Genomic DNA, 26,994 nt, shown 5'->3' on the forward strand with positions numbered 1-26,994 from the left:
ACTGATTATTATTCTATTGTCTACCTGCATATCTCCTTGTATCTACGTTGACATTACATTATTCCACACTTGCTTCAGAATGTAATAATGGTGAATTGACTATGGAATCACAATCTGTGATTGGGCTTTTCGCCATTCAGGAATGAGACTGGAGAAAAGTACTCTAATTTTCCAAACATTGTGGAAAATACACCCTGCCAGCAAAGCTGTGAGCTTCCTGGAGGAACGCTAATTACCTTGTGTCGTGCAACTTGGTTACTGATGCACATGTTCTTGTGAGGTGACATTCTGTTGGATAAGTGCCTCTGCATGGTTTGAAGTATGCCATCCTTCTCATACTGGGCAATATCATTCAAAGGATCCCAAGGCCTTAAGCTTTAACAAAACAGAAGCTTATAAAAAAATCCACCAGGGTTACAAGTAGAAATACACATGCTCATTGTTGAACTCAGGTGGATCAGAAAAGGTCACTTTAAATCGGTAATTACAGGACATCCTATTCAGGTCATGAGACCATATAAAGAAATGGAGTAGCAATGTTATTCAAAAAGACATCACTAAATACATGCTTAGCTATAACTCAATAAGCAACAGCATAATATTAATTAGAATTTGTGGAGATCCAGTCACATCGATGTTACAGAAATGTAGGCACGTACTACAGATGAAATGGTGGAAGACACTGATGAATTATATGGTATATTGCAAGAAATGGTAAATGCAGTATCTAGAAAGAACGAAGTACTACTAATGGTTCATTGGAATGCAAAAGATGAAGAAATGGTAGAATCTGGAATTATACAAAAATCTGGATTGGGTAAACACAATAATGCAGGGGACCGGTTAACATAAAGAAATTCCATTTCTTTGCCAACTCCAGCTTCAAACAATATAAATGCAGACTCTCCAACTCCGTGTTGTTGGATAAACGATACTGGAATCAAACTGACTACATCGTAAAGAACTGAAGATGGGGAAGTGCCATCTAGTCACCCAGGACACCTCCAGGAACAGACTGGGGAAAAACTATGTTAACCCTAAATTATTGGTGTTATAAATTTAAAAACAATATGTTTGCTAGCAAGATTTGATCTGAACGTAAGGTAAGTGCAAGGAACAGATTCAAGCAAAAGACAGTTGGAGCATCTATGGGATGATATAACAGACTTTATGAAAATTTAACAAGAAAAGAAGTTTCCCAAACTTTCCAAGAAGTTCCAAGCTATCACAATAGCGAGGAAACATTACGTTATGTTAATTACAGCCCTAAGGCCAGACACAATAACGAGGAAAACACAACGGAGAAAATCCTTGAGCAATGAAAAGGACTTTTCATTACACAGGCTTCTAATAACAAACAAAAAAGAAAAGGCCAAAAAAATCTCAATCGAGAATGTCAACGCATAAAGGAAAAGAAGAAGAGAGATGTTTAAGAAAATCAAAAATCCTAAGGAAGTTTACAGGTATGACAGGACTACTCAAGAGTAATTGTGGAAGAGATCAAATAGAGACAAAGGAGCTTAAGGAAGATGGAAAGATTACACTGAGAAACTTCCCAAACTGGATTACAGAATGACAACATTTGTAGAGAAAAAGTATATTCAGAAAATAATTCCATGAGAAAGTATGTATCATCACAAAAAAACAAACTTCTGCTTGAACGGGCTCCAAACTAGCAGTGTGAAGAAGATAACTAAAATTCTTAGGAACAACTGGAACAGCTCCTCTAGTAGAAAAGACAGAGTGATTGGGGATCTTGAACATGAAGCAAAGGGTGAGAGGAGGGAGAGACATGATAGAATGATATGAAATTCTGGTTGCCATAGGTATGTGGAGAGAGAGATTTTTTCCCCCTATCTCACATTATTAGACCTTCATGTCATCGACTGAAATTAAATGCAGTAAAATTCAAAATTAGAAAATGAAATGCCTTTTCACCATTGCATGGTTAAACTGTGGGATTCACTGCTAGCAGCTGCAGTAACAGTGGCCAATTTGGAAGTTTTCCAGGGGAATGGACAGGTTCATAGCCAATTAGGCTATCAATAGCCAATGGCGGTTTACTGTCTTCTGCATTCTAGAGAACATGCCTTGCATGCTGGGAAGTAACTACAGAAGGGGCTAATGCCCTCCAGTCCAGACTAGTGAACTTCCCAAATGCATCTAGATGGTCACTGTTGTATCAGAGAAGCCTATGGTCCGACCCAGCAGAGCTGCTCTTATGCTGGAACAGACAGCGTGTCAAATGGGGAAGCACAGGGGATCTACTGAACAGTTTAAAGGGGCAGGGGAAAAGACAAAATGCTTACAGCTCTAGATCAGCCAATGTGAAACAAAACTGTATGATGTAGAGCAGTCTTTCTCAACCTTTTTATCCTGGAGGGACCCTTGAAATAATTTTCATGTCTTGGGGAACCCCTGCCTAAAAAATGGCAAAAAGTACAAGACGCTCACAACACAGTTCACTTCTAGCCTATGCCATCCACGTTTTTCATTGTTCACAGCCATAAGAAAGCAGCAGATCTGTGGAAGCCCAGCTCAGAAAGGTTGGTCTAGATATTTATTATTTATATGTATGATTTAGACACTGTCCTATTTTATTCGATACCAGCCAGTTCACAATAATAAAACATAAAATATTAACAAAATAAAACCACAAAACCATCTCAAAAGCAAAGAGTACTTCAAAATGAAATTAGGTAACTCTGAAATAAAAATCCACCTCCAGCTCTTTCCTTGTAAAGGTGACATGAACCACCAAGCAATTCCAAACTGCCCCCCCCCCCGAAATAAATCACTGCCTTTCAAAAAAAAGAGCAAAGTAGGAACAGGCTGGATCTCAGAAGAAGATTATTCCAAAAGAACACAGATGTCCCTTTGGAATATTATTTTATTTATTAAACATATTTATATAGGCACACATCTCACTGAACATGACTCTGGGTGGCATGCAACCAATAATTAAAACAATATCACAACTATTAAAACACTTTAAAAATATAAATAAATAAGTTAAATAAATTATATTATTCCAGCCCTCTCATGTACCTCTCACTGGGGCGAAGGGGACAAACTATCCTACCCCCATCCCCACCCCATTTTAACACACAGAATGGATAGATTTGATTTGGAGAAGATGGTCTGAAACGTATTGATAGACAGACCACCTATGGGCACACACGGGTACTGCAGCCCTTACCACCAGTAGGTGGGCTCTTGTGCTTTGGAGATGGCTCTGAGGAATTTTTAAAAGGTGCCCAAGTAAAGTGGTATCAAAAGATTTTAAGAAGCCCAAGAGAATGAATAGGGTAAGCGTTCTCCTGCTCCTTTCTTGGCAAAAAGAATGACTAGGTCAATTTCCATACCAAAAACAGCCCTGAAGCCTAAGAGAAATCAATCTAAACCATCATTTGTATTCAAAAGTTAAGTGACCACCACTTGCTTAACTATCTTGCTCAGGAAGGGGATGTTAGCAGTTCCTGCTTCCTGACTATGGTTATACAGGTATGGCCTAATTACAACCTGGTACTACAGTACCCTGTTTCTGAAGGAGAAATTCAGGGCCCCAGGCCTGGAACCCCCCCATCAGTTAAGGCATGCTTAGCACCTCCTTTATTAACTTTCCAGAGTCAGACAAAGATGTCTTTAAGTCTTCCAGGCCTTTTAATACATTAATGTTTTCACACTAACTTTTATGTTACAACAGAGTTTCTTAATTACAGTAATTTCACCTCTGCTTTTTTCTAATTAATACTGTTGATTTGATATATATTTTAGCCACTGTTTCAGTTAAATAATAAATTACGATTATAAAACATTTGTAACGTGCCCAAGAGAACTTTGTTTTGAAGGATGGCATGTGCATTTTTAGAATAATTAGTACAATACTCCTAAACCCAGCTGGAGATTCTCTTCCTCTTGGTTGTAATAAATCATTTTATAGTAATTTAACTGTTACAGTTGAGGATTGTAGTGTGCTGAGGGTTCCACGTTTTTTGCCATTCCTCACTATTCTTAGCACCCCCTGGAATAAGGGGGACTCTGGCTTAGGTTTGTACAAAGTATACCTGGACAGACAACTTTTAATCACCACATGCTCTAACTCAGGGGTTTTCAAACCTTTTGTTAGTTAACAAAAAAGTTCTGACACTCTGATCGAGAGGCAGTCTCTCTTGTTGCCCAAGTCTCCCACAAAAGCCCATCAAGTTCTTGCAGGCCCTTATGCACATGGAACACAATTTGAAAAGCTTTACTACAAGGCACTCACTCTTCGTACTTGTAGTGCCATTCGTTTGTGGCGGCATTACGCCAGAAGAGCAAGGGCTTCCACTCTGTTCCGTTCTCCTTCCGTTCTCGTGCTGCATGTCTCTGTTCCTCTTCCAACACAAACTTTTCTTGAGTTGCCTTGTGCTGGTCTCCTTTGCTGATTGCACTGGTTACATGCTGCCAGAGTCTAAAACAGTCAACCATAAGGATAGTCAGAAAGCCAGGATAGCCATACAGTTCAGTGGAAATGAAAAAGAGATGTGGAAACTTGGTTAAGTAATGGTACTGAACCTTCTGAAATGCCGGAGGGATGTGTACAGGTAGCCCCGGTTAATGACTACTCATTCAGTGGCCGTTCAGAGTTACAACGGCGGTGAACAAGTGGTACTTATGACCGGTCCTTGAAGTTCTGGCCATCACAGCGCCCCGGTGGTCACTTGATAGTGATCTGGGTGCTTAGCAATCGGCTCGCACTTACGATGGATGCAGCATCCCATGGTCACATAATCGCCATTTGTGACCTTCCCTGCCGGCTTCCCGCAAGCAAAGTCAATGGGGAAGTCGGCAGGGAAGGTTGCAAGTTGCTCCCGCTCCCGCCACTTTTTCTCCTGAAAAGCTCAGCTACTGAGTATGAGACCCCAGCAGCAGCCACCCCTGGCCCTTCACACTCACTCATACTTTGATCATCTTGTGCAATGCACTGTATGTGTGGCTGCCCTTGAAAACCACTTGGAAGCTGTAGCTGATCCAGAACGTGGTGGCATGGGCAATTATGCGTTGAACTGGTTACCTGTAGCTTCTGGGTTCAATTAAAGGTGTTGGTTATCACCCATAAAGCCCTTTATGATATAGAAAGTGGTTATCTAAAGGACCATCTGTCTTCTATAGTTTCTGCCCAGCCTGTACAATTAGAGTTGGCATGTTCCAGATCCCTTCCATTGAGCCGTGTCACCTGATGGGATTTACGAAGTATACCTTCATTGTCACAGCATCTGCCCCCGGAACACAATCTTCCCCTTGAGACACTGGCCTCCAGCTTGGCCATGTTTAAAAGAGCCCTGAGATCTTGACTTTTCCCCCAGGCCTTGGGTTAGACTGAGTGGTGAACTCCGTGTGTTTTATTGTTTTTGAATGTTTTTTTCCTCCAGATGCTTGGGTTTTTAGGACTGATTTTACTGTACACTGCCCAGAGTCATTATAGACTTGGGCAGCCTTATTAAGTTAATAAAATAAATAATAAACAAAACATATTGATAGATGAAGGAATAATTCCATTTGTAATGATCCTAGCAGAAGGATTAGAGTACCACATACCAATTAATAAAAAAGGAAGAAATCCATAATTGGCCAAGACTTGGTTCAAAACTTTCCATTGCACCATCTAAGGAGAAAACACTGCAAATTTAATATCCTCTGAATCCATGTTCAAAATACCAATTAATAATCTAATTAGACATGAGTCAACTTTTGTAAAACTAGACTGCACCAAATGCAAAGGTAGTCACATTTTCCCCATTATCTTCTAAAATCAGTCTGTCCACCTTACCTCTCAGATTCAAATTCTGTCTGTTCTTCAAACAATACAATGTGACGCTTCAGTCTTTGCTTTCGGACTTCGCTGGTTGGGTTCCAAAAAATATCTGTACTGTCATTTTTCAGATCATTTATATATACTTCACCATCCTGAAAAGAACAAAAACAATTACAGAATTTCGGGCCGGTTTCAAACAGGCAGGAGACATCTTGAGACAGGATTAGTAAAAACTAAGTGAAAGTATTCCATTCTTCTCTACTGATAGAGAATTCTTTCCCTTATCTTCTCCTACTTCATTATTTCCTCCACTGATGAATTATAAATGGTAACAACTTTGGGACAAGGACCTATCTTACATTATTTTGGCAAATCTCAAGATACTTGGAGTACGTATCTGGTTTATATCTGATAAATGAAATTCCTCTTTGGAGTAAGGAGGGGGCTAGAATCACCCACAATTGCTCCATATAGAGGCTCCCTACAAGGAGACCGTAAGACAGCGGTCTCCGGTAGGTTTTAGAGCTTTGGGAGCCAAGGGAAAGTCCTCTCGCCTAAGCCGCAGTTCGGCACCTTCAAACAGACACTGGGTTTGCATACTTCCTCTCTTAACTACCTTAGGAAATCGCTTGTTAATGGTTTTTTGGAAGTTAAGAACCTACAGAAGGGCAAGTTCCATTACACCAGGTAAGTTTCCTTCTATCCTTGATGAAAGAAACTGTATGCAAGTTTAAGGATTTTAAAAAGAATTTTTTAAATTTTTGAATAAACAGCAAAAGGGTGACTAGAACGTTGATTTTGGAAAGTTATAAACAGATTAAGGGGCCAGATGGACTTGAAATAGTATTTCCTGTGGATTGTTTAAAATTTTATAAAAAATATATATGAAGATTTTGAAACTAACTGTAAGAAATCTTCCCATGGGAAAAGATTGTTGATTAGAAAAAAACACATGGTAACTGAAGTTTAACTAGAGGGAACCAGAGAGAACTAAAGATTGCAATTAAAGGAGAAGAGACCCATTAATACAATGGAGCAATATTATTTAATTGTGGAAGAATTCGAAGATATTTGGGAACAATGCACTCAGAAATTACTCTTAAGATTGTCTCCTAATCTAAAAATGGATTTTAAAAAGGCACAGAAGAGGAACAGACTTTAAAGGACAAAATAGGGACTGAGGCTGATTTGAATGAGGATCTGAAAATAGGTTTAAAAATGTCAGACTACAAGAATGATATGGAAGAAGATGCCACACTGGATTTACAAATGAAACTGGCTGATGTCTTAATAATTAAAGGGGACATACAAATATAATAAATGAGAAGAGTGACTTGGATAGCTTTCTTATCTTGGATTTACAAAAAAGACATGTAAAATATGTATGTTATTATTCCTGGTAGCTCTTAATGGACTTCTGCTGATAGGAACTGAATGATGAGATTTTATAATTTGTCTATTGATAAGAGATGAGATATGGGAAGAAGAGATCTTTTACTGAAATATCAGAGAAGGTTGTAAAGTTACTAGTTGAAGTTGTTTATACTTGTCAGGAGGGAGGGGGGTGTCATTTCTTTATATATCTCTTTTCTTTTTTATTATCTTTTTTCTATAGAGAGAGAAAAAGAAAAAAAGAAAAATTAAAAAGTGCAGAGAAAAAGAATATATATACAGTATGTGGGTGTGTATATATATATTTTTCTCTGCACTTTTTAATTTTTATTGTCTTCTTAGTTTGTGTTAGTTTTTTATTTTTGTATTTGTAAACTTTAATAAAAAGTATTACAAAAAAATATTTTATTGTGTTAACCACCCAAAGTCACTTAATGTGAGAGGACAGCCATATAAATATTGGTAGTAGTAGTAATACAGTAGTTCTTAGGCCTGTCAGAGTGAACGACATGGAAGTCAAATGGTAAGGGCATTACCATGTCAAAGAGAATCTGAAGTCTGTTAATTACTCAAGAAATTTCCAGCAAAGCACTCCAACCTAGGATCCATCACGTGAACACTCTGAAGTTATACCATGCTTGGGAAGTTGAAGCATTCAACATCTGTGTTGAGCTACTGGGAAGAGTAAAAATTACTACTACTGATTCCCACACTGGATTTTGATTGATGTTCATTTGTCAGATTGAAATCAAACCAAGATTTCAGAATTTGGGCCAGCAGAGATAACCAGGACAGCTAGATCTACACCTCAGCAAATAAAGATGTTGGATACATCTACTTTTATTCCAGAACCACTTGTTTTTCTTCTAAATTGAGCTCTGTATGGAAGCAGCACAGAACACAGCATTATTCCAATGGGAACTCTTCAGTGTCTCCAATTCATGCACACATTTAAAAACCATCGGGAAAGAATATTATGATTTCTTACCCAGTGTCCATCAAGACTTGCCAGCACTTCTTCTCCTGATTTAATCTTCCCTGAAATTTGATTAATGCTTGTGCTACCACCAAAAAATGGCTAAGGAAGGCAAGGGGAAGAAAAAATTATTTTAGCCCAGAAAGAATGGGAAGCCACCCAAGAACAAAGATGTGTCTAGATAGAGGACTAAAATATAGCTTCTCTGAATTTCTGTAGAATTCCAGTGAAAAATCAGCCTACATTGTTTTTGATGCATACCAAAACAAAGATCAAACAGACAAATATTTTGGCCAGAGACACAAAGTTCTAATTTGATTATTTTAGTATACACCTTAATGAACAGTCAGATTTTATCTGCATTCTGTTCGTAAAATGCCAAATGTGCACCAACCATGGGAAACTCTGTACTCTGAGATGGGTTCTTAATAACGCCAAACTGTGACATTCCATTCCCGTATAGATTACTTCAGTCGAGTGTGTGCAGCCCCTTGTTTTCATATACTGAACGCTATCATATGCAGGGAAAAATGGATCCTTGCTCCAGGAGCCACTCTTGTGGCTCTCATGCCTGACTTGTGGTCATGACTTCTGCAGGCAGCCCAAAACTCTGCAATGGTCTCAGATAAGGTTATTCTCCTCCTGCATACCTCTCTGTTGGGAGAAAAGCATTTGACAAGTGTACATCTTCAGATCTTTGCCTTGAAACTGGACACCTTGCCTCCCTGCTTGGATTCTCAGCATGTAGATTGCAGCCACAGATAGTAAGGTTAACAGGAGTGTGTATGTGTTTGTGTGGGTGCACATTCATATTCTAGAATGAATTTAAGGCCCCATTATTGAAAGGATTATTAGGCAATGACACTTGTCAAAGAGACTCTCAGTGGTCACAGTAATTAATAGTAGACTAAACAAAGGCACAGAGAGCCAGGTTGGTGTAGTGGTTAAGGCACAAGGCTCGAAACTGTGAGTTCTAGTCTCGCCTTGGGCACAAAGCCAGCTGGGTGACCTGGGGCCAGTCACTCTCTCTCAGCCCCAGGAAGGAGGCAATAGCAAACCACTTCCAAAAACCTGCCAAGAAAATTGCACGGACTTGTCCAGACAGTCTCCAAGAAGCAGACACGACTGAACAGATTCAAAACAAAACAAAACAAAGGCATAAAAATTAAAACATCCATGGTAAGGCTAAAGTTACAATAAAACCATAGAACCCTAAATATAAAATAAAAATCAACATTATTTTTGAGAAAACATTGGGATGTTTTTCAAAACCAGCCCTGTGAAATTCAAAAAAGGGGAAAAAATTGGAACTGACATGTTGGAGACAAGCTGAAAATGAAACAGGGAGTCTAGTACCTTTAATTTGAATTCCAGTTCTGCCCGATGATTGCTTTTTTCACAATCTATAGTAACTTTTCCTCCAAGCTCCATTGTCATAGTACCATACAGAATTCCTAGAAACAGCAAAAAACAAAACTATTAACAGAGTATCAAGTATGCAGAGACTATGTACATCAACCTATAAAGCCAGCTCTGCTCATTCATTATGGCTTACACAAAAGGAAAATCTAAGAATCCCGATTTTTTTTTTTAATTGGTTACAATAAGATGAAACTGTCTTGTTGCTCAGCACATTCAAGCAAACCATAAACAAGAAGCGCTACCACTCATCTACAGCAGGAACAGGCAGAAAGTCAATCTCCATCACTCTGTAGAATGCAGGGCCATGTCAGTTCCTCTGAAACTATCATTGCTACACTTGTTTCTGACTGGAAGGGATTTTCTTGGTATCATGGAGCAACAAATGTTCAATGCCAATTCAACTCTTGCTGCCTCTATGGCTCAATGTATATTTTTTGATGGGAGCACGGCATTGTTGAAGACAAACTTCAGGTATCTTGATTTGTGTCCCGTAACCAATTCTTTGGATATAGCATATTCACAATTTGATTTTAAAATTTCCAGTCTGTACTAACTCAACTGGAGTGCATTTGTACATGTATGGGTAAATCCTGACCTACTGTATTTTTAATAATTTTGTAGAAGACATTTCAGCAGATGTTAATTTCTATCCTACAGAACTACTAAGGCACAAAGGCTGTCTTCTTTTGCGCAGTCTTGATAAGTGCAGCACATTATTCTAATTAATTCGGTTTTCTTTTTGCCATTTTGCAACTAAGTATAGCAGGTGGGCTCCAAGGCTCTGCATTTTATTGTTTGTAAAAAACAGATTCCTAGCTCATCCTCGTTTCCCATACCCTTAGCTAGGAAATCCTAATGATGGTCTTTTTAAGGAAGAAAATGGAATCCAAGACAGGAAAGGACGTAATGCATACAATTCCCCTCCCCGCTCCAGAATCCCAGCAATGTCCCACCTTTACAGTGTGCATATGGCATTGTAATGACATACTCTTCCCCAGAACTTAGAAATGTGAGCTTAGCTTGGCCGTCCAGTAACGCCGAAAGTGAATTACCTGTAGAAACAGATGAATACATGTGGCATGATTGTCCCTCTTAAAACTGGACAAGGGAAACAAGAGATAGAACCCACCTAGATTCAGTGAAAAAGCAACTTTCTGAAAAACATTCTCGATGGACATGTTTTTTAGGCAGATATGATCTACCCAGTTTTTTTCCCCTTTTTTTCTTTTAAGGGATGTGTGAGAAGTGACTCTAAACACTTTTTCCCTCTAGGAACAAACTGCAATGTGTCTATGAATACAAAAGAACCTCTATGTGCTATAATTTAGCCATTTGCCTCATTCCTACAAACCCTGACATCAAAGTTGATTTTGGCTATTAGTCTTCCTTTTTCTACTTTCTTTCCCTCCCAATGATTCAGAAAGATGACCTCATTTTTTAAAAATAGCAAAATTATTTTACAAGGAGTTGCCAAATGGCTCACTGATAACATGAGTGCAGCAAACCGTCAAACTGATCTATTTGGAAAGATGCAGAACTTGCAAGAAGCAGACATGGGATTTAAAAAATGTTTCCACTGAACATAGCAAGAGTATTTTCAAACTGTCACCACCACTCTTATATGGACATGTTTCCATCTTCACTATGCTAATATGACATCCTAGGACATATGTCTGAAATAGCTTATGAATTATAATAAAACACGGTGATTTTTTTCAGCTTCTGGAGGCGAGGCAAATCAGAGCTGTGCAAGTTTGTTCCTACCATGATTCTCTAACTGCATTCACATATAATGCTAGTCAGGATTTTTTTCAATTATGATTTGTTGAACAAGTCAAAGTGGCCTAGGTCGCCTATAGTTCTAAGCCATGATGGGCAAGTTATAGGCCACACTAAGTCAAAATCAAGCAAACCACATGGTGGTTCGCCATCATGCATGAACCAGACCCCTGTTTGATTTGATGCCTTACCATAAAACTTTGACTTGGCTAGAATGCTGCCAGTAATGCAAAACCCATCCTTCCTATTACTGACATGAAAGGCTGATACTGGAGGATGATGAGAAACCTGCAATGGAAGGTGACAAGATAAAAATCATGTACAAACATGGGGCCACGTAGCTAAAGACGCTTAGTGCTGGTTTAGAAGGAAGCCTCAGATTTACCTGTTCTGCTATGTAAAACGTGTGACTGTTTGTCTGTGGATGAAACCAACAGCAACGAAAAGTCTCTCCCAAAATGGGATTGTATGGCTTTTTTATTCCCTGGAAGACAGGAATTTAATAGCGTTATAGACCCACAGTTTACTTCCCCAATCAATGCACGGAAGAGGGTTTCTGAATATGCAACTGATGGGAATGAAAATCCTCTATCCATTCATCTTCACAACAAAAACCGTATGAGGTAGGTTGGCAACAGGATCAAATGTTGAGTGGAGATATGAACTTGGGTATCACTGGTCCCAGGTAGACAATTTAACTGCAGTTCCACACAGATTCTGCATTCCAATCCACTTGGAAACATCTTTTAATACAGATAGTAATGCAAATCTTCCTTCTAGGAAGATAGGAAGTTGTCTTCTGCTGAGTCTCTTCAAGATAAAACTCACAGGGGCTCTCTCCAGGGTTTCAGACACTTATTTCCAAATTCATCTAAGGATAAACCATACATTGAATTCTTTATCTTCTATATAAAAAGCATGTGCTCTAGCCCTGAGCTACTCTCTCCTCTTACTATCTAAGGCCGCTTATTCTAATGCATGACTTGTTGCTTATGATCAAAGATGGATTTAGGTCTACTGAGATCAGATGCAACCTGAGACCACTGTGCACATTCTTATTTCTGTCACTGATCTCAATGTATAAAAGGGGACTTTCTATTTTATTTTTTTCCTTTATCATAGTGAGGCCACTTCTGCCTGAGTTTTGACTGGCAGAGACTATTCCTTTCTTCGTTTAATGGCTTCCAATAGATTCTGGAGGGCTATTTGCAGGCATGGTAGTGCTCTGAAATAGAAATCTCAAATTTCCTTTTTTGGTCTTTTCTTCATACATGATAGAAAAGCATAATTAGATCTTGACTCATATAGAGGCTGTTAATGAGTATATTATATAAAATTTTATTTTAAAAATATATACTTGTGACTGAACTGTCTCTTGAATGTTTCATCTGCTATTTCGCTAGAAGACTGTTAAAAGGCCACTTCAGTTAGTATACCCTTCTATTTTTATTCAGCTTGATTTCAATATTTCAATGTCATTTTTATAGGCAAAAACCCATCCAAAAACAGCTAATGCACAAGTAGAAATTTAAAAAATTGATGACCACACAACAGTAAAACCCTAAAAGTTTTAAATCCACCCCCATTCCAGATGTAACTTGGTTAAGGAAATAAAACTTATTCTGGGGAAAGCTTAGGTAAAGGAACGGTCTTTAGGACTTCCTTTAAAATGGCGGTGATGGTATCTGGAAAATTTCCTTGCCAACCTCCCTGATAACATTCTTGAACATTTGCAAACCTTTAACATGGATCACAATTCTTTTGATTCCAATATAAAGAAGGGAAGACGATAACATCGTGTAATGTACTGTCATACCTTTGGCTTCTTATAAAAGCCTGATAGGTACCATCTCAAGACTTGCTTGATTCGACAGTATGGATCTTCTTCAAGAGCAGCTCTGCAGGAAGAAATAAAATGGCCATTTCAGTTATTTCTTCATGTGTATGATATAAGCCTCAGTCTTTATTATGGCACAAAAAGCATTATCATGAAATAAGATTAGATGCAAGCAAACAGAACAAAAGAAAACAAAAAACGAAAAGAGCAGAACATGGCAAGTTTCAACTGCTCCTTTCAAATATTCACAGTGACAGGCTAAGAGATGAGAGCAATCATATTTTCAATATACAACTAGAGAATTCACAGAGGAGTTCTTATACAGTAAATGTTTAAATGTCTGGATGCTACTGAATATCTGAGATTTGATTAGCTCCATAATTAGATAATGGACTGAACCAAAGGCCCACCTATTCCAGTATTCTGTTCCCCATAATAGCCAATCAGCTATCAACAGAATGCCCAAAAACAAGATATGAGTGCTCCTTCTTGCTTATGTCCCTAAAAATTGGTATCAAGAGGCTGACTATCTCCAGTACTATACTGTTGCAACAGCTTTCAACTATTGATAATAATTTATTCCTTGAATTTCTGTAATTCCATTTAAAAGCATCCAGGTTGCTGGTCATTACTCTACCTACTGGTATCAAATTCTACCAGGATGTGTACTGTTAAGCTGTCTTAAGCAGCTACTTTACATGACTTCAGGTTCTTAAAGGGGAAAAAACATGTTTACCTTCTCTACACCATGCTTAATTTGTTAAGTTCAGTTATGTCTTCCCCATTTCTTAAAGCAAATAAATGAATAAATCCTCAGTTTATAATCTTTTTCTCACCGTGGAGTTATTCTAGCACCTTGATCATTTGGTTGCCTTCTGCACTTGTCTAAGTTCTTCTACATGGTTAGCAGGATTTTATGTACTACTACAAGTGTGGACACATCTTAGAACTATATAAACACATTACAGTACTGACAGTCTTTCCCCCCCCCCACCGATCCAACACATTAAATTGGGCTGAGTATTAATGGAAACACAATCACTAAGCTACCAACTTGTCAAAGCATACATTAGCATCTATGATTAATTTTTTATTTGAGCAATCTGGGTATGTGATTTATATAGGTTTTTCATCTAATTATCAGCACTTCTAGCCAGCTGTACTTTGATCTCTCTTTAGAAGACTTTTTAGATAATTTTACATGGGCTATTTCATTTAGAATGTAATGTCAATGGAAAATTCTGCACCTAATCAAAATCTTAGAATAGGCAAACTATAAATCACAATCCTAACACTGCAGCTACCTATCATTAATATCCATTTCTAATTTCTATAGAACTCAAGTGGGGTGCTTATATATAACCTCTACTGACATTTATAAAATATTTGATAACAGGAATGCTGAGATACTGTATTCATTTGCCTCTTAAAAAAACCAAGTACCAAAAAAATCTAGAAATAGAGAATGTAAACATTCACTGTTCCTTATAAGCCTGTCCACTTACCTTGCACATTAAACTATTATTTTAGATGATGCCTCATTTTATAGAAGAAAACAGTTACTCCAGTGGTTTTTGCATAAACCGATTCTTTGCATCCCATATAATAATTATGTTAATAAAATTAAACAACAAAATCGAATCTTTTTGTTATTTGGTGAAGATCTTTCACCATTTTCATATGAGATTTTGAAAGATTTCAAAAGTCAGATCATGGAAATTTCAGGGAGATTTAATGATCTCATGAGCTATTACCAGTTTATTTTTTAAGTTATTCTTTGGCACTTGTGAGAGATTTCATGATACCACTATGTGAAAAGGTTGCTATCCTTGGTTGAGAATGATGTTGGCTGTGGGAGTTTGCTATAAATGTATATTTGGAGTTAAAATGAGGTATATATTTATTACGTTCATTACTGTTTGATCTATTATACTTGCATTTTGTATTTATTAACTGAATTGGTGTTTCAGTCTTGAATAGAAGTCTTTGGTACATTTATTGTATTTTATACCACTGTCTTTTGATACTGTATTTATAATACTAAATTGTTATTTATTTGATAATGTTAGCCACATTTTCCTCTTTTCCTTTTAAAAGAGGAAATAGAATACAAATAGTTGATGATCTTGATTGCAGAAAAGAGACAATGATGTCCAAAGTATTTCAGAATTTATATTGCTCCATGCTGTCCTTGATGTGTCATAAATCTGAACATCTTTACTCCAGCAGTAGATAGGCAATTAGTGCTGATTTATCAATCAGCAACCCTGAGGGTATTTTCTCCTTTTCTCATTACGTTTCCCATTGCTCCCATAAACTGCATTTGTCTTAAAGATCACTGGGGCACAGAGCTGGCATGATTTACTCCCTGTATTATCAGAGAGACCTTTCAAACATACAAATGCCCCAGTTCCAGCCAGGTGGGTACTCTTGCATATCATTTCATAGATGTGCACTTTCCAACTATAAAGCTGCAAGCGCTACTTACTGGGAAAGCAGATCAGCATGGTAGTAATAATCAGAAAGTTTGTTGAGGAAGGAGCGTGGCTCTAGGATAAAAGTGGGCAAAACCACACGGGATAAATCCATGCCAGGCCGCAGCTGCTTCAGAAGAATCCACATCAAGCTCTTGTTTTCATCAGACACTGTTTCAGTCTGAGAGCATTCACCTGTCTGATGAGGAAAAATCTTTATGTAAGACTGAAGCTTTGTTAAGGGAACGCAAGAAACTGAAAGGGACCATTTGGCTTCATGATCAAATATGTTCCCCCCACTCTCATATCACTACTGAATAACAATTCCTCAAACTGGAAGAGATAGCATCCTTAAAAGATGCCTGCAATATTATGACATCAGCTCAGCTTTTATCAGTTGTTTGTGTGAATTCCTGAATACTGCATTAACATTTCCATTCATAGATCAGCAATCTTCCTCATTGCCTGGGCAGGTTTGCTACAAGAATCCAGAAACTGATTCTGAGTGGCTGAGCAGATAACCTAGAGTAAGTTATGCAAATCCAAACATCCCGCATTTGGAATTATTTTTTTAACATCAGCCATAAAACTCAACAGAAACACACATTATTGAAGACAGAGTCCAACTTTCATAATAAAAGTGAGGATTTAAGGCAGCCTTTCTCAGCCTTTTGACCTTGGAGGAACCCTTAAAAATTTTTTCAGGCCTGCACATTCAGGCTCAAATATAGACCAGAAGTTCTATCATCATCATATTAGTTTCATGGGTAGGCCTGTATATATGCATTCACAGTGTTCTTAAACTGAAAATAAAGAATGAAGCTTACCTCTTTAATGTGAAGTGACCCGAATTTGAAATATTTTTTTAAATAAATTGTGATCTCCCAGGGAACCCCTAGTGACCTCTTGCGGAACCCTAGGGATCCATGGGACCCTGGTTGAGAAACCCTGATTTAAGGTAAGCACTACAAGAAACTGCTGAATGCTGTAAGTTGTTTTATTCATACAAAGTGCTATAATGTTAACTGTGACAGCAGGGAAGTTACAGACAAAACACTTGCTATAGAAAACCTCCAAAACACTTGCCACCATCTTCTCCAATCTCGTGCCTTCCAGAGGAGCTGGACTTCAGCCAAGTGTTCTCAGGAACTGCTAGACTGTTACCATGATTATGGTACTGCTAGAGATTATGGGATCTGAAATCCAGTATGTCTAAAAGTATCAAGTTGTAAAAGAAGGCTCCTCTTGTTCTAATTTTCTTTGCAAAAGAAGGTGAAGTTTTGGATCTCAGCCTGCTTCTAGGAATCATATAATTTCTTGCGAAGAAGCAGCCAGCCTGCCTGGAACAATCCTGCACATCCATCTCTCACACCCAACGCTGACCTGCAAAGTGCTGCTCCCTGAGCAAGTTCACTGCAGGGATTTAGCACTGGGCCACGTGCAATGCAGCAGAACTCAGTTTGATTAAAGGAAACTTGTCTGCAACGAGGAATGAAAACTTTCTTCCTCCTCCTGATTTTGATTTGTTACCGTCCATCTTGATCCACCTAAGATAATGGAAACTATCAGACATAGATGCTTGTAACACTGCTATAAGCTATGATACATACTGATCTGCCAGCACTTACACCAGCTGCATTGGCATTTTTACTGAGGCAAACATCTTGGTATTCCATACAAACATACATGCACACCTCAATGGATTGTAAAATCAAGTCCTTTAAGTACAAAAGTAGACTTTAAGGTGGATATGTGTATGTTTTTCCGTACCTTAATATGTGATTACTCCAGCAATATAACAGAATTATCACCACATTCAACCTTGGGTAATTTGTAAATGAGTGACAAGGAAGATAAATAACTACCTAATTAAAATACCAGAAGTTTTAACTTACAGAGGAAGGCATGCAGTATTTAGATATATTAATATTATTCAGTGAATTCTTCTTACACTTTATTCAGGGTATATGTGACTGCCATGAATATATGTCTAAAAATTTTAGATTTTTAAGAACACTGGGATTATATTTTCCCAAAGGTAGTGAAAGAGCAGCTTCCCTGCTCTTTTTCATCAGTGTCTGGGGAAATAAATAGTATTAATCTTTAAAATCAGTGTGTGCTTTCTTTACTATGGTTGGGGATACACTGCCATGCAATATTAATTACAGAATCAGAAAGAAAATCCTTATTTGTAGTGTGCTTCCACTTCTGTATAAATGAAAAAGACAGTGAGAAAAGAAGAAACCTGAAATTTTGAGAAATGTGTGAGACCATACTGGTTGACATCCAAATATTTATTCAAGTTTAAGGATTTGATCAAAGTTATTTGCTTTTAAAGATTTGGATTTACTGTTTTAAATTGTTTTTGTTTTTTGGGTTTATTAAGATTATTAAAACTGTTGTATTATCAAGTATAAGCAGACAACATATGTGCTTTTTAATTTGATTCTTATTATAGTAGATAGAGATGTACAGAATAGTGGTAGGAAGGGAATAATTAAATAGGTGTTATCTTTTGGAGGGAGGAAAGATGTTCAGGAGGTTTATATGAATTTTTTTCTTTATTTTAATATAAGGGGGAGGAGTAACTGTACTGAGTGACTTTTATTATGTGCTAAAGTGGAATGATTTATAGAAATAATTTGGTGTTTTGGTTTAATATAGAGATTGATTGGAAATTTTTGTATATTCTTGCTGTCAAAAGTCAGAAGCCACATCTTTTTGTAAATCTGAAAAAAAAATTCTCGTGTTTTCGCACTTTTTAGTTCTTTTCCCCTTCTTTGTAGTTTTTTTTTGTAGTGTTTATTCTTCTCTTGAAACTTAATAAAATTTATTAACAAATATTTCTTCAAGTTTAGCACTTCTTTCAACCTTGTGCCATCCAGATGTGTAACATTATTACTCCTACTGGCAGCCACTCTTGAGAGCTGTCATACTGAGTGGGAGATAGTGAGAACTGTAGTCAAGCACATCTGGGAGACCCCAGGGTAGGAAATGGCCCAATTAAGCATTACCGTTATTTTGACATGTCCTTTTGTTTCTCCTAATTACTTTGTGTGCAAGCAAGACATCCCTTCCCATCCACTTTAGAATAACTAGCCATTTCTGAAAACTAGCCATTCTCATTTATAACAATACCTTATATTTGTAGTTCAATAAATGTTACTTCCAGATAGCAAAAGCTATCTGAGGCATCAAGCAGGACCAGCTTAAACATATTTTTAAGCGATTAAGCCCAGCTGAGCACAGCAGACCTACCTCCAGGTAACCTTAAACAAAGAAAAGTTGAGCTTTCAGATCACAATTTCAGAATTTAGGTTCTCTCTCTCTCTCTCTCTTGTTTAATAAACTATTTAAGGTCAATTGTCATGAGCACTGATGGTGAACAGGAGGGGGCCACTATCCAGGGGCAAAAACGCATGTGTAGTTTAGAGAATTTGAACTGTCATTCAAAGAGACACAGAACAGACCCGCCTTGACTTTTGGGGTTTATCTGTCTGGGTTTTCCCACGCTTCTTCAGTTTGGTAGGATTTTCTGTCTACTATAGCAATAATAAAGCACAAGAGACTTCTTCCTCGTCTCGGCGTGGTTCTTGCTTAGTCAGGACATCAATGACTGGTTCTAGTTCTCCCATAGCAAAGAAATTAATAATAAAGTTTTGTTTTTTTAAAAAAAGTAAAAACTCTACCTGAATATTTGCAATGGAATTATTAAACTGGATAAAACAAAAGTTGTGCTCTTAATGTAGTTCATTGATCTATAGCAGTTTGCTAAGAACTCATTTTTTTCACAGGAAAGAAAACCTGTGGTATTGTGCACTCATTGGAATGAGACTTATTAAACTGGCCCAGAAAACACACAGGTCACAACAACAAGGGACAATCCTGTACTCCCTACTCCCAAACCCTACTACAACCATTAAGTTGCTGAAAAGAGTAATAATACTTGGAACACTCAAAAGGAGCAGTAGGAGAGTCCTGACTTGTTACATGAAATTAACCTGATGAGCTGAGGTCAAAATAGTTGGGAAATAAATACAGGTGTTCCTCAAGTTCTGAAGCCAACTGGGACTGGAATTTTTGTCACTAAGCAATGGGGTTGTAAAGTGCAATGTCACGTGACCACATCACTTAATGATGGTAATTCCTGCAGTCCCCAAACAACAACCAAATTCAATGGGGAATCCAGCAGGAAGTTGCAAGTCCCAGGCAGCTCACAAGTAGGCTGGCAGGTGGATAAGTGGCTGCTGTCAGGTGGGAAAGGGAGCGAGGGGGTGTGTGGGTGGCTGGGGAGGCATGGTGCAAACGCAGAAGGGCTGAGGGAGACTTACCCGAGCAACTTGCGACCTTCCCTGCCGGCTTCCCCATTTACTTTGCTTGTTTGAAGCTGGCAGGGAAAGTCAGAAATCATGATCACATGATTTGTGATCATTAACCGAGGACTACCTATAACGTAGAACAGTTTTCTGTTATAAGAGAATGCATGGATGCATTAATGGCAAACCCAAGACAAACAACATGAGTACATAAATTAAGCCAGTAGTTACCTCCCCAAATTCTTCATAGTTCTGCTCTAAGTAGGTTGTCCCTTTCTTTTCCTGGGAAAGCTCCCCGTGGATTTCAGATTGATCACTCTCACTCTCATTTGTCTTCCGACTATTCTCATGCACTTCATTCTCCGACTCTTCTAGGTTGTCTCGTTCAGATTTGTCTGAAAAAGCATCGTTCTCCAAGTGATGGTTCTCCAGAGCTGATTCATTAAGACTGAAATATATAGATGGTCATAAAGTTTTAGTTTCAAAACTTTCAGAGCCTCTGAAGATAAAAGGTTCATTCAATCTGTGGGACAAAGGTAAAGTGGGGCTAAGCACTACAGCAAGTATTCTTTGGAGAAAAAACTGGCTCAGGATACCTTATGTTTTGGTTAATACCACCAAGTCACCCCCTGCCCCCAGATAGTTAAGTGTAAAGAGTGGGGGAACCACTCCTCTCACACTGTCAGATAACAAGGGATGAAGGTATTGAAAGCAAAGGAACAAGCAAGAGGTGTAAATAGTTAAAGACTTACTCACAAAGCTTGGACTCCTTTGAAGATCAACCTGAAGATTAGATGCTGCTTAAGATCTACCCTTTGCCAGGCGAATTTAACTCTTTCTGTAATGCTTCTCTCTCTTCCTTTCCTTGCCCATTAACTTTTCCCATCCCATGTCCTCTCCATGCCGTTTGGATGCCTCCTTTCTCTTGCCCTTGCTATCCCTTCCCTTTACCCCAAATCCATCCTATAGTTTTTTTTCCCTTTTATTTTCTCCAGATTCTGCTCGAATGAGTGAGGGGAAAGTAAATGGGTGTGCTTGTGCTTCTGTACATGTGCTTGTATGTTTCTGAGTATGAGAATGGTACGTTTGTGTGTGAGAGAAAACCAATAATATATGCGCACAGGGATAAATATAGTTTGTGAATATGGTATCTTATTTTACCACACAATTAATTTTTTTTAATCTGTTCAATCATGTCCAATTCTTGGAGACTGCCTGGACAAGTCCCTGCAGTTTTCTTGGCAAGATTTTTGGAAGTGGTTTGCCATTGCCTCCTTCCTAGGGCTGAGAGGGACTGACTGGCCCAAAATCACCCAGCTGGTTTCGTGCCTAAGGCAGGACTAGACCTCATAGTCTCCTGGTGTCTGGCCTGGTGCCTTCACCACTACACCAATCTGGCTCTTAATTTTATTTAGTAGTGATTAATTCAATGAATAAAGTGGTTTTTGTTTTTGCTTTGATCCAGCAAAGTCATATCCAGGATTGTTTTGAGCTGGAGTTGGAAACTCTGGGTTGTTAAAGTAGGGAAGCTGGGCATTTCTTTGAGCTTATAATTTTTTTTCTGTTTACATTTGGAATGGGACCATCTTAAATTCAAGGTTGTTTTCTTTCAGGTAAGTACAGCAGTAGGACTGTCGCTGGTTCAAAGAATACCTGGTCAATTCATTATGAGATCTTCTCAAAGACCAGAGACCAGGGCCACTCGCATTTGAGAGCCTCAGCCGTAACTCAAATTTAGAAAATGATGGCACATGCAAATAAGTAAGGCACATGATGGCACATGGAAGTAAGTAAGGCACCAAAAAACAAAACAGAACGAGATCATTTTGACTACCTAAATGTGAAGCTTCCTTTTAGCGACCGTCTACATCTGAGCCTTCCAGTCCTCCTCACTGCCACTCCCATCTTGCTGGATTAGCCCTGCTCAATATCCAAGCTTGATCTGACCATTCAGATACTAATATCCAAGAATGGAGAGAGCAGAAAATCATGGTTGCTGGTTACCCCATTGTTTAACTCCACTGTTTGCTAAGCCAAAGCCACAAATGAAAAATGAAGGAAGATTAATCATTCCTGAAAACATGCAGTTGATAAGATTGCTTTCATAAAAGCCTCTCCAGAGTCTGAAAAGCTTTGTTTTGAGGGTTTACAGTTGCACACTGATCAAATATAGTGATTTCTGGCAGTAAACCAAGCTGTATATTTATAGTAGTTCAATGGACCTATGTCTATTTATATTAGCTGAGTTGGCTTTTACTTTTGATTCATTTCAGAAAAGAATTACAATGCATAATGGCTTTGGATATTTACAGATGGGCGTTCCCAGCTCAAAGTTATTGTATCCTTCCCTTCTTAATGGATTTTCTCTGGTCAGAAAAAGAAGTGACAGTGGGAAACTTCACATCTGGACTCTTCCTCCAACATACAATCCCATGAATAAGATAGAATACATGCACACAAAAACTTTGCCTAGAAGCCTTTCAGAACCAGAGGATTCTTGTTTGTTTGTTTGAAATGTAGCAATGTATTTCAATATTTAAAATCAAATGAGATTATCTCTGTGTCAAGATCACACACTACAACGTCTTAAGGAATGGTGGAACATTTATGGGCATGTTAGTCAAAGTCATATGACTGATTTAGTGCTTTATGGACATGTAATCAAATTTTTTTTTAATCCCTACACTTTAATATTTTCAGAGGATTTTTCCCCCCATAATGATACTGTGCAAAATGTCCTCTGTAGAACATGGAGAATATAATAGAGAAAGAATGCTCATTCCAGCATACAGTAAGTTTGATTTTCCAAAATGCATATAGATCTCATTTAAGATGATATGACAAGCCATTTCCACTCAGCTTTTCATAAGATGTAAGCCGATAACAACTGAGGTTTGGATCCTCTAGGTGGAGCTGATCTCCATAGGAGCCATACACATATCCATAGTAAATCTGCATGGTATGCTGGGTAGCAAATCTACATGGTACGTCATAAAACTGCACAGAAACCACCACATACAAATGGGTGGCCATATGAGATAGAGCCTGGATTTAGAGGACATATTTCAAGTCTGTCTGTTTTTGTGAGTTAGCCAAACAACTTCTGAAATCCAATCCTGCTTTAGTTGTATCTAGGACTATTCACAAGTTTCATAACCAATATTAAGAGCAGAACTGAGTACTTCTTGATTCTTAATTCAAGCTATTAATCACTAGAAGGAAAAGTGCCTGCCATTTCTGTAAATACCATATTATTTACATTTCTTTCATCTGCAAAAGATGATTGCAGTTATTGGTTCTTTAGATTCAGAGGAATCTTCCCTGTTGTTGTTTATTCGTTTAGTCGCTTCAGACTCTTCGTGACTTCATGGACCAGCCCACGCCAGAGCTTCCTGTCGGTCGTCAACACCCCCAGCTCCCCCAGGGACGAGTCCATCACCTCTAGAATATCATCCATCCATCTTGCCCTTGGTCGGCCCCTCTTCCTTTTGCCTTCCACTCTCCCTAGCATCAGCATCTTCTCCAGGGTGTCCTGTCTTCTCATTATGTGGCCAAAGTATTTCAGTTTGGCCTTTAATATCATTCCCTCAAGTGAGCAGTCTGGCTTTATTTCCTGGAGGATGGACTGGTTTGATCTTCTTGCAGTCCAAGGCACTCTCAGAATTTTCCTCCAACACCACAGTTCAAAAGCATCGATCTTCCTTCGCTCAGCCTTCCTTATGGTCCAGCTCTCGCAGCCATATGTTACTACAGGGAACACCATTGCTTTAACTATGCGGGCCTTTGTTGTCAGTGTGATGTCATGAGCACAACACAGAATATAAAGGCACACCCTTATTTCAGAAGACTGTCTCCTTGGCAATCTATTGACCAAACATCCCAATTTTAGAACTTCTACCCGCTTTGAAATATGGAGCTGGTGACTGCTTAACGGTCAGGCAGTCATAAAAAACCAACAACTTCACTAAAGGAAAACAGATGAATTCTCCTAAGCAAGTGTGTGGTATATGTGTTAATGTGGGCAACAATATAACAGGAGAGGGAAACGATCTAGCACCTTTTGAAATAAGGTAATATAGAATGATAAAATAGATGTAGTAAAGCATAATCCAAACTATAAAATTAAAACACTGTGGAAAGAGTCCCTTTATTGCTGGCAGAAGTACTCTTCATTAATAGGAAACTCTCATTACTAGGGAGCTATGCAAAGCAGCAACGCAAATTTGGACTGGGTACAATAATAAAAAGCAGAGAAGGGGGGGGCATTAATCTCCATTCCTCACTCAAAACAGTCATAACTGAAAGAAAGTAATCAGCCAGCACAGAAGCACAATAACAGCTGAGCAAAATGATTCCACAACACATGACTGATTTTTTAAAATCATAAAGAGTATGTCTGCTACTCTTCCTTTCAAGATCAGTTTAAATAATCTGAAGAAAGCATTAAGTGTAATTAAGTGACCTAATAATGAGATCATGTCAGCTTAATTAGCTTACTTTCCTAAGGGGACGTTATTTAACCGGAGGATTTATCCCAGCATGATACCTTAAGTGATACATCTAGGATGGTTATATATTCTAGGAGATCAGCCTTCTGAACATTCACCTTCTAGATTATCTTGTGAAGGCTCATTTGAATGCTGCAGATGCACAGCTGGATCAGATCACAGACTTACCGAGGCCAACGTCCAGAGTGGCCAGGGAAGTTGCTTCAGTGAGCCCAGAAACAGGAGACAAAATTCCCAACTGTCATTCCCCAGCAACTAGGATTCAGAAGAATGCTGCTTTTGAATGTGATACTGTTTTAGAATGATAGCCTTAGCCTCCCCTGATTTATTCCCTGTTTTCATAGTGATCTAAACTAATGACCATTACCAAATCTTGTTAGCAGGGGCAATGTAGACATGGAGAAATAATGGATGAATACGCAATCCTGAACCGATTGCAAAGCAGCAAGTGGAATTATAAGTTCTAACATTATTACAAAAAATATAATACAAAAATATAACAAGTGTATAGTTTTAGATGACTGTATGTTTCATCCAGGTTCTGGTGCCAGAAGCAGTTTTATTAGTGAAAGAAACTAAATGGATTTCACTCAAGGTTACAAATCATATGCATTCTTTGCTGGGAGATTTACTTTTGAGTATATATGCATAACATTTTGGTGCAACTTGCTGGAAATTTCCCAGAAGAAAATTCTAGAAATCTATACATGGAGAAGTAGCTATGCAGCTGACTTCCCCATCCTCACTTTGTCCTATTTCAAGTGAAATGATACTCCTATTACAAAAAAAAGATCACTCGCTCTGCTATAGTCCGACCAACTAGACATGAGACACAATGGATTAATGAAAACACACTTCCATCATGTAGGAAACGTTTCCAACTTCAGAACATATACAGTTGAAAGAGGCTTGTTCTTACTGGAAAAGTTCCTGATCTGAGACTGTAGCTGTGTGTAGCAAGCTATATAGCCCAGCGTGTGAAGAATCATTTGAGCAGTTCAGATCTCCATCCTTCCCTTGCTTAGAAGCACTGAGCCTAAAGAGACTGGAGCAGCGCAAGGCCAATTCCAGAGCATCCAACCAGCAGCGACCTATAAAACAGAAGCAGAGTAGTCAAACAAGGCAATGCAAAACAATGGCTGTCTCCCATTTCACACTAGCAACAGGTAACTGTTGCTCATCCTGGCTCAGAAACTAAGCAGGGTTGGGGACAGTGAGTACCTGGATGAAGGATTAGGATGGAACCCCAAGACAGATGGAGATACACCAAATCTTAAAATTTTATATTTCTCTCTACACTGAGATACTGTATTTACTCTCTACACATAGCTTTTTCTGTTTGTCACGTGATGGTCCAATCTCAGAAAATGTTCCACATCTGAAAGATAACCTCATCCTAGAGTTGCTACAGCAACTCTGCAAGTTCGTTGAATGAATGAATGAATGGATGGATGGATGGATGGATGAATGAATGAATGGATAAATAAACCCTAAAGCATTTGTGCCAGATGATTAATTCTGTCACATATACCATCAATTTTATTTTCCCATTTCATATAGTTGACATTTTAAAGTACCTCAAATGATCACAATATTTAAAGATTTACTCCAAAACTACCACCACCATCTCTAAATTTTGCGCAAGATAACATTGTTTTCAGGTAGCATGTCGATTTGTTGCACCAAAATCAGTGTGCACTGCATATTTTCTTAAAACATGCTTAAAGCAAGTTTATTAACTATTTACAGGTTAACAAGTTACGGATGTTTCATCTTCCATTTCTAGTCTTGTTTCTTTCCCTATACCCTTTCTTGGCTTGGGGAAACCTTCTATGATGAAGCATGGAAATCTTCAAGGAAAGAAAGGCATGGCTTTACATACGTTTGTTCCATCTAAGGGTATCTCCATTCTCTTGGCAGGCAGTCCAAGACAAAATAGTCAGTGGGACTGGCTTGCAATATTTGCTTTTGTCTCTAGTTTAAGTACCAAAAAAGAAAAAAAAAGGAATGGGATCCTCTTATAAAAGAATACTTTTTGGTACAGCAAACTTTTTGAAGAATAAATGGAAGTTTGCTTCATTGATCTTCTACACATGAATGAAAGATGATCCAATCAAAACTAATTTGGAGGGCAGTCTCAATTCTCTATAATTCCTTAGGGAGTTTTGCCTCATAATTTAAAACCAATTACATTAATGGTTTTGTCTGGTTTCAGGGTGGCCTTGTCCTTCTAGCCATCACAGTTTGCTTCCCTCCTGCATTCTGAAGTTGACATAAGACAGTGAAGACATCAACAGACTGTCTTCAAACTGCCTTTCAAGAATTGAGAAGTGAAATAAATGATGGTGGTGTGGAGGAGTCCTTTATCTCAAGTAAGAAACTAATGTAATTACTAATTTTGCAGGAGGAAATTGTTAATATGTTTTCTACTACAGATTAAGGTTACTATGGTAACTAATCATTTTGGCCAGGTGAAGAGGTTGAACTTAATTG

At 38.2% G+C, this 26,994-nt stretch overlaps 1 protein-coding gene across 2 annotated transcripts in view; it reads right to left on the reverse strand.

Moving 5' to 3' along the window:
- OSBPL5 (oxysterol binding protein like 5) overlaps nucleotides 1–26,994 on the reverse strand; it is a 140,357-nt gene that overhangs the window by 5,275 nt on the left and 108,088 nt on the right. For both annotated transcript variants that reach the window (XM_063289366.1, XM_063289367.1), the window contains exons 8-19: nucleotides 25,421–25,592; nucleotides 20,225–20,441; nucleotides 15,692–15,876; nucleotides 13,183–13,264; nucleotides 11,752–11,850; nucleotides 11,558–11,654; nucleotides 10,541–10,639; nucleotides 9,522–9,619; nucleotides 8,178–8,267; nucleotides 5,813–5,949; nucleotides 4,268–4,453; nucleotides 237–375 (exon numbers count right to left, since the gene is read on the reverse strand). In XM_063289366.1, coding sequence (XP_063145436.1) covers nucleotides 237–375; nucleotides 4,268–4,453; nucleotides 5,813–5,949; nucleotides 8,178–8,267; nucleotides 9,522–9,619; nucleotides 10,541–10,639; nucleotides 11,558–11,654; nucleotides 11,752–11,850; nucleotides 13,183–13,264; nucleotides 15,692–15,876; nucleotides 20,225–20,441; nucleotides 25,421–25,592 — 1,601 coding nt within the window. The remainder of the gene's footprint in view (nucleotides 1–236; nucleotides 376–4,267; nucleotides 4,454–5,812; nucleotides 5,950–8,177; nucleotides 8,268–9,521; nucleotides 9,620–10,540; nucleotides 10,640–11,557; nucleotides 11,655–11,751; nucleotides 11,851–13,182; nucleotides 13,265–15,691; nucleotides 15,877–20,224; nucleotides 20,442–25,420; nucleotides 25,593–26,994) is intronic.

The sequence above is a fragment of the Candoia aspera genome, chromosome 1, assembly GCF_035149785.1.
Source record: "Candoia aspera isolate rCanAsp1 chromosome 1, rCanAsp1.hap2, whole genome shotgun sequence".
NCBI lineage: Eukaryota > Metazoa > Chordata > Lepidosauria > Squamata > Boidae > Candoia > Candoia aspera.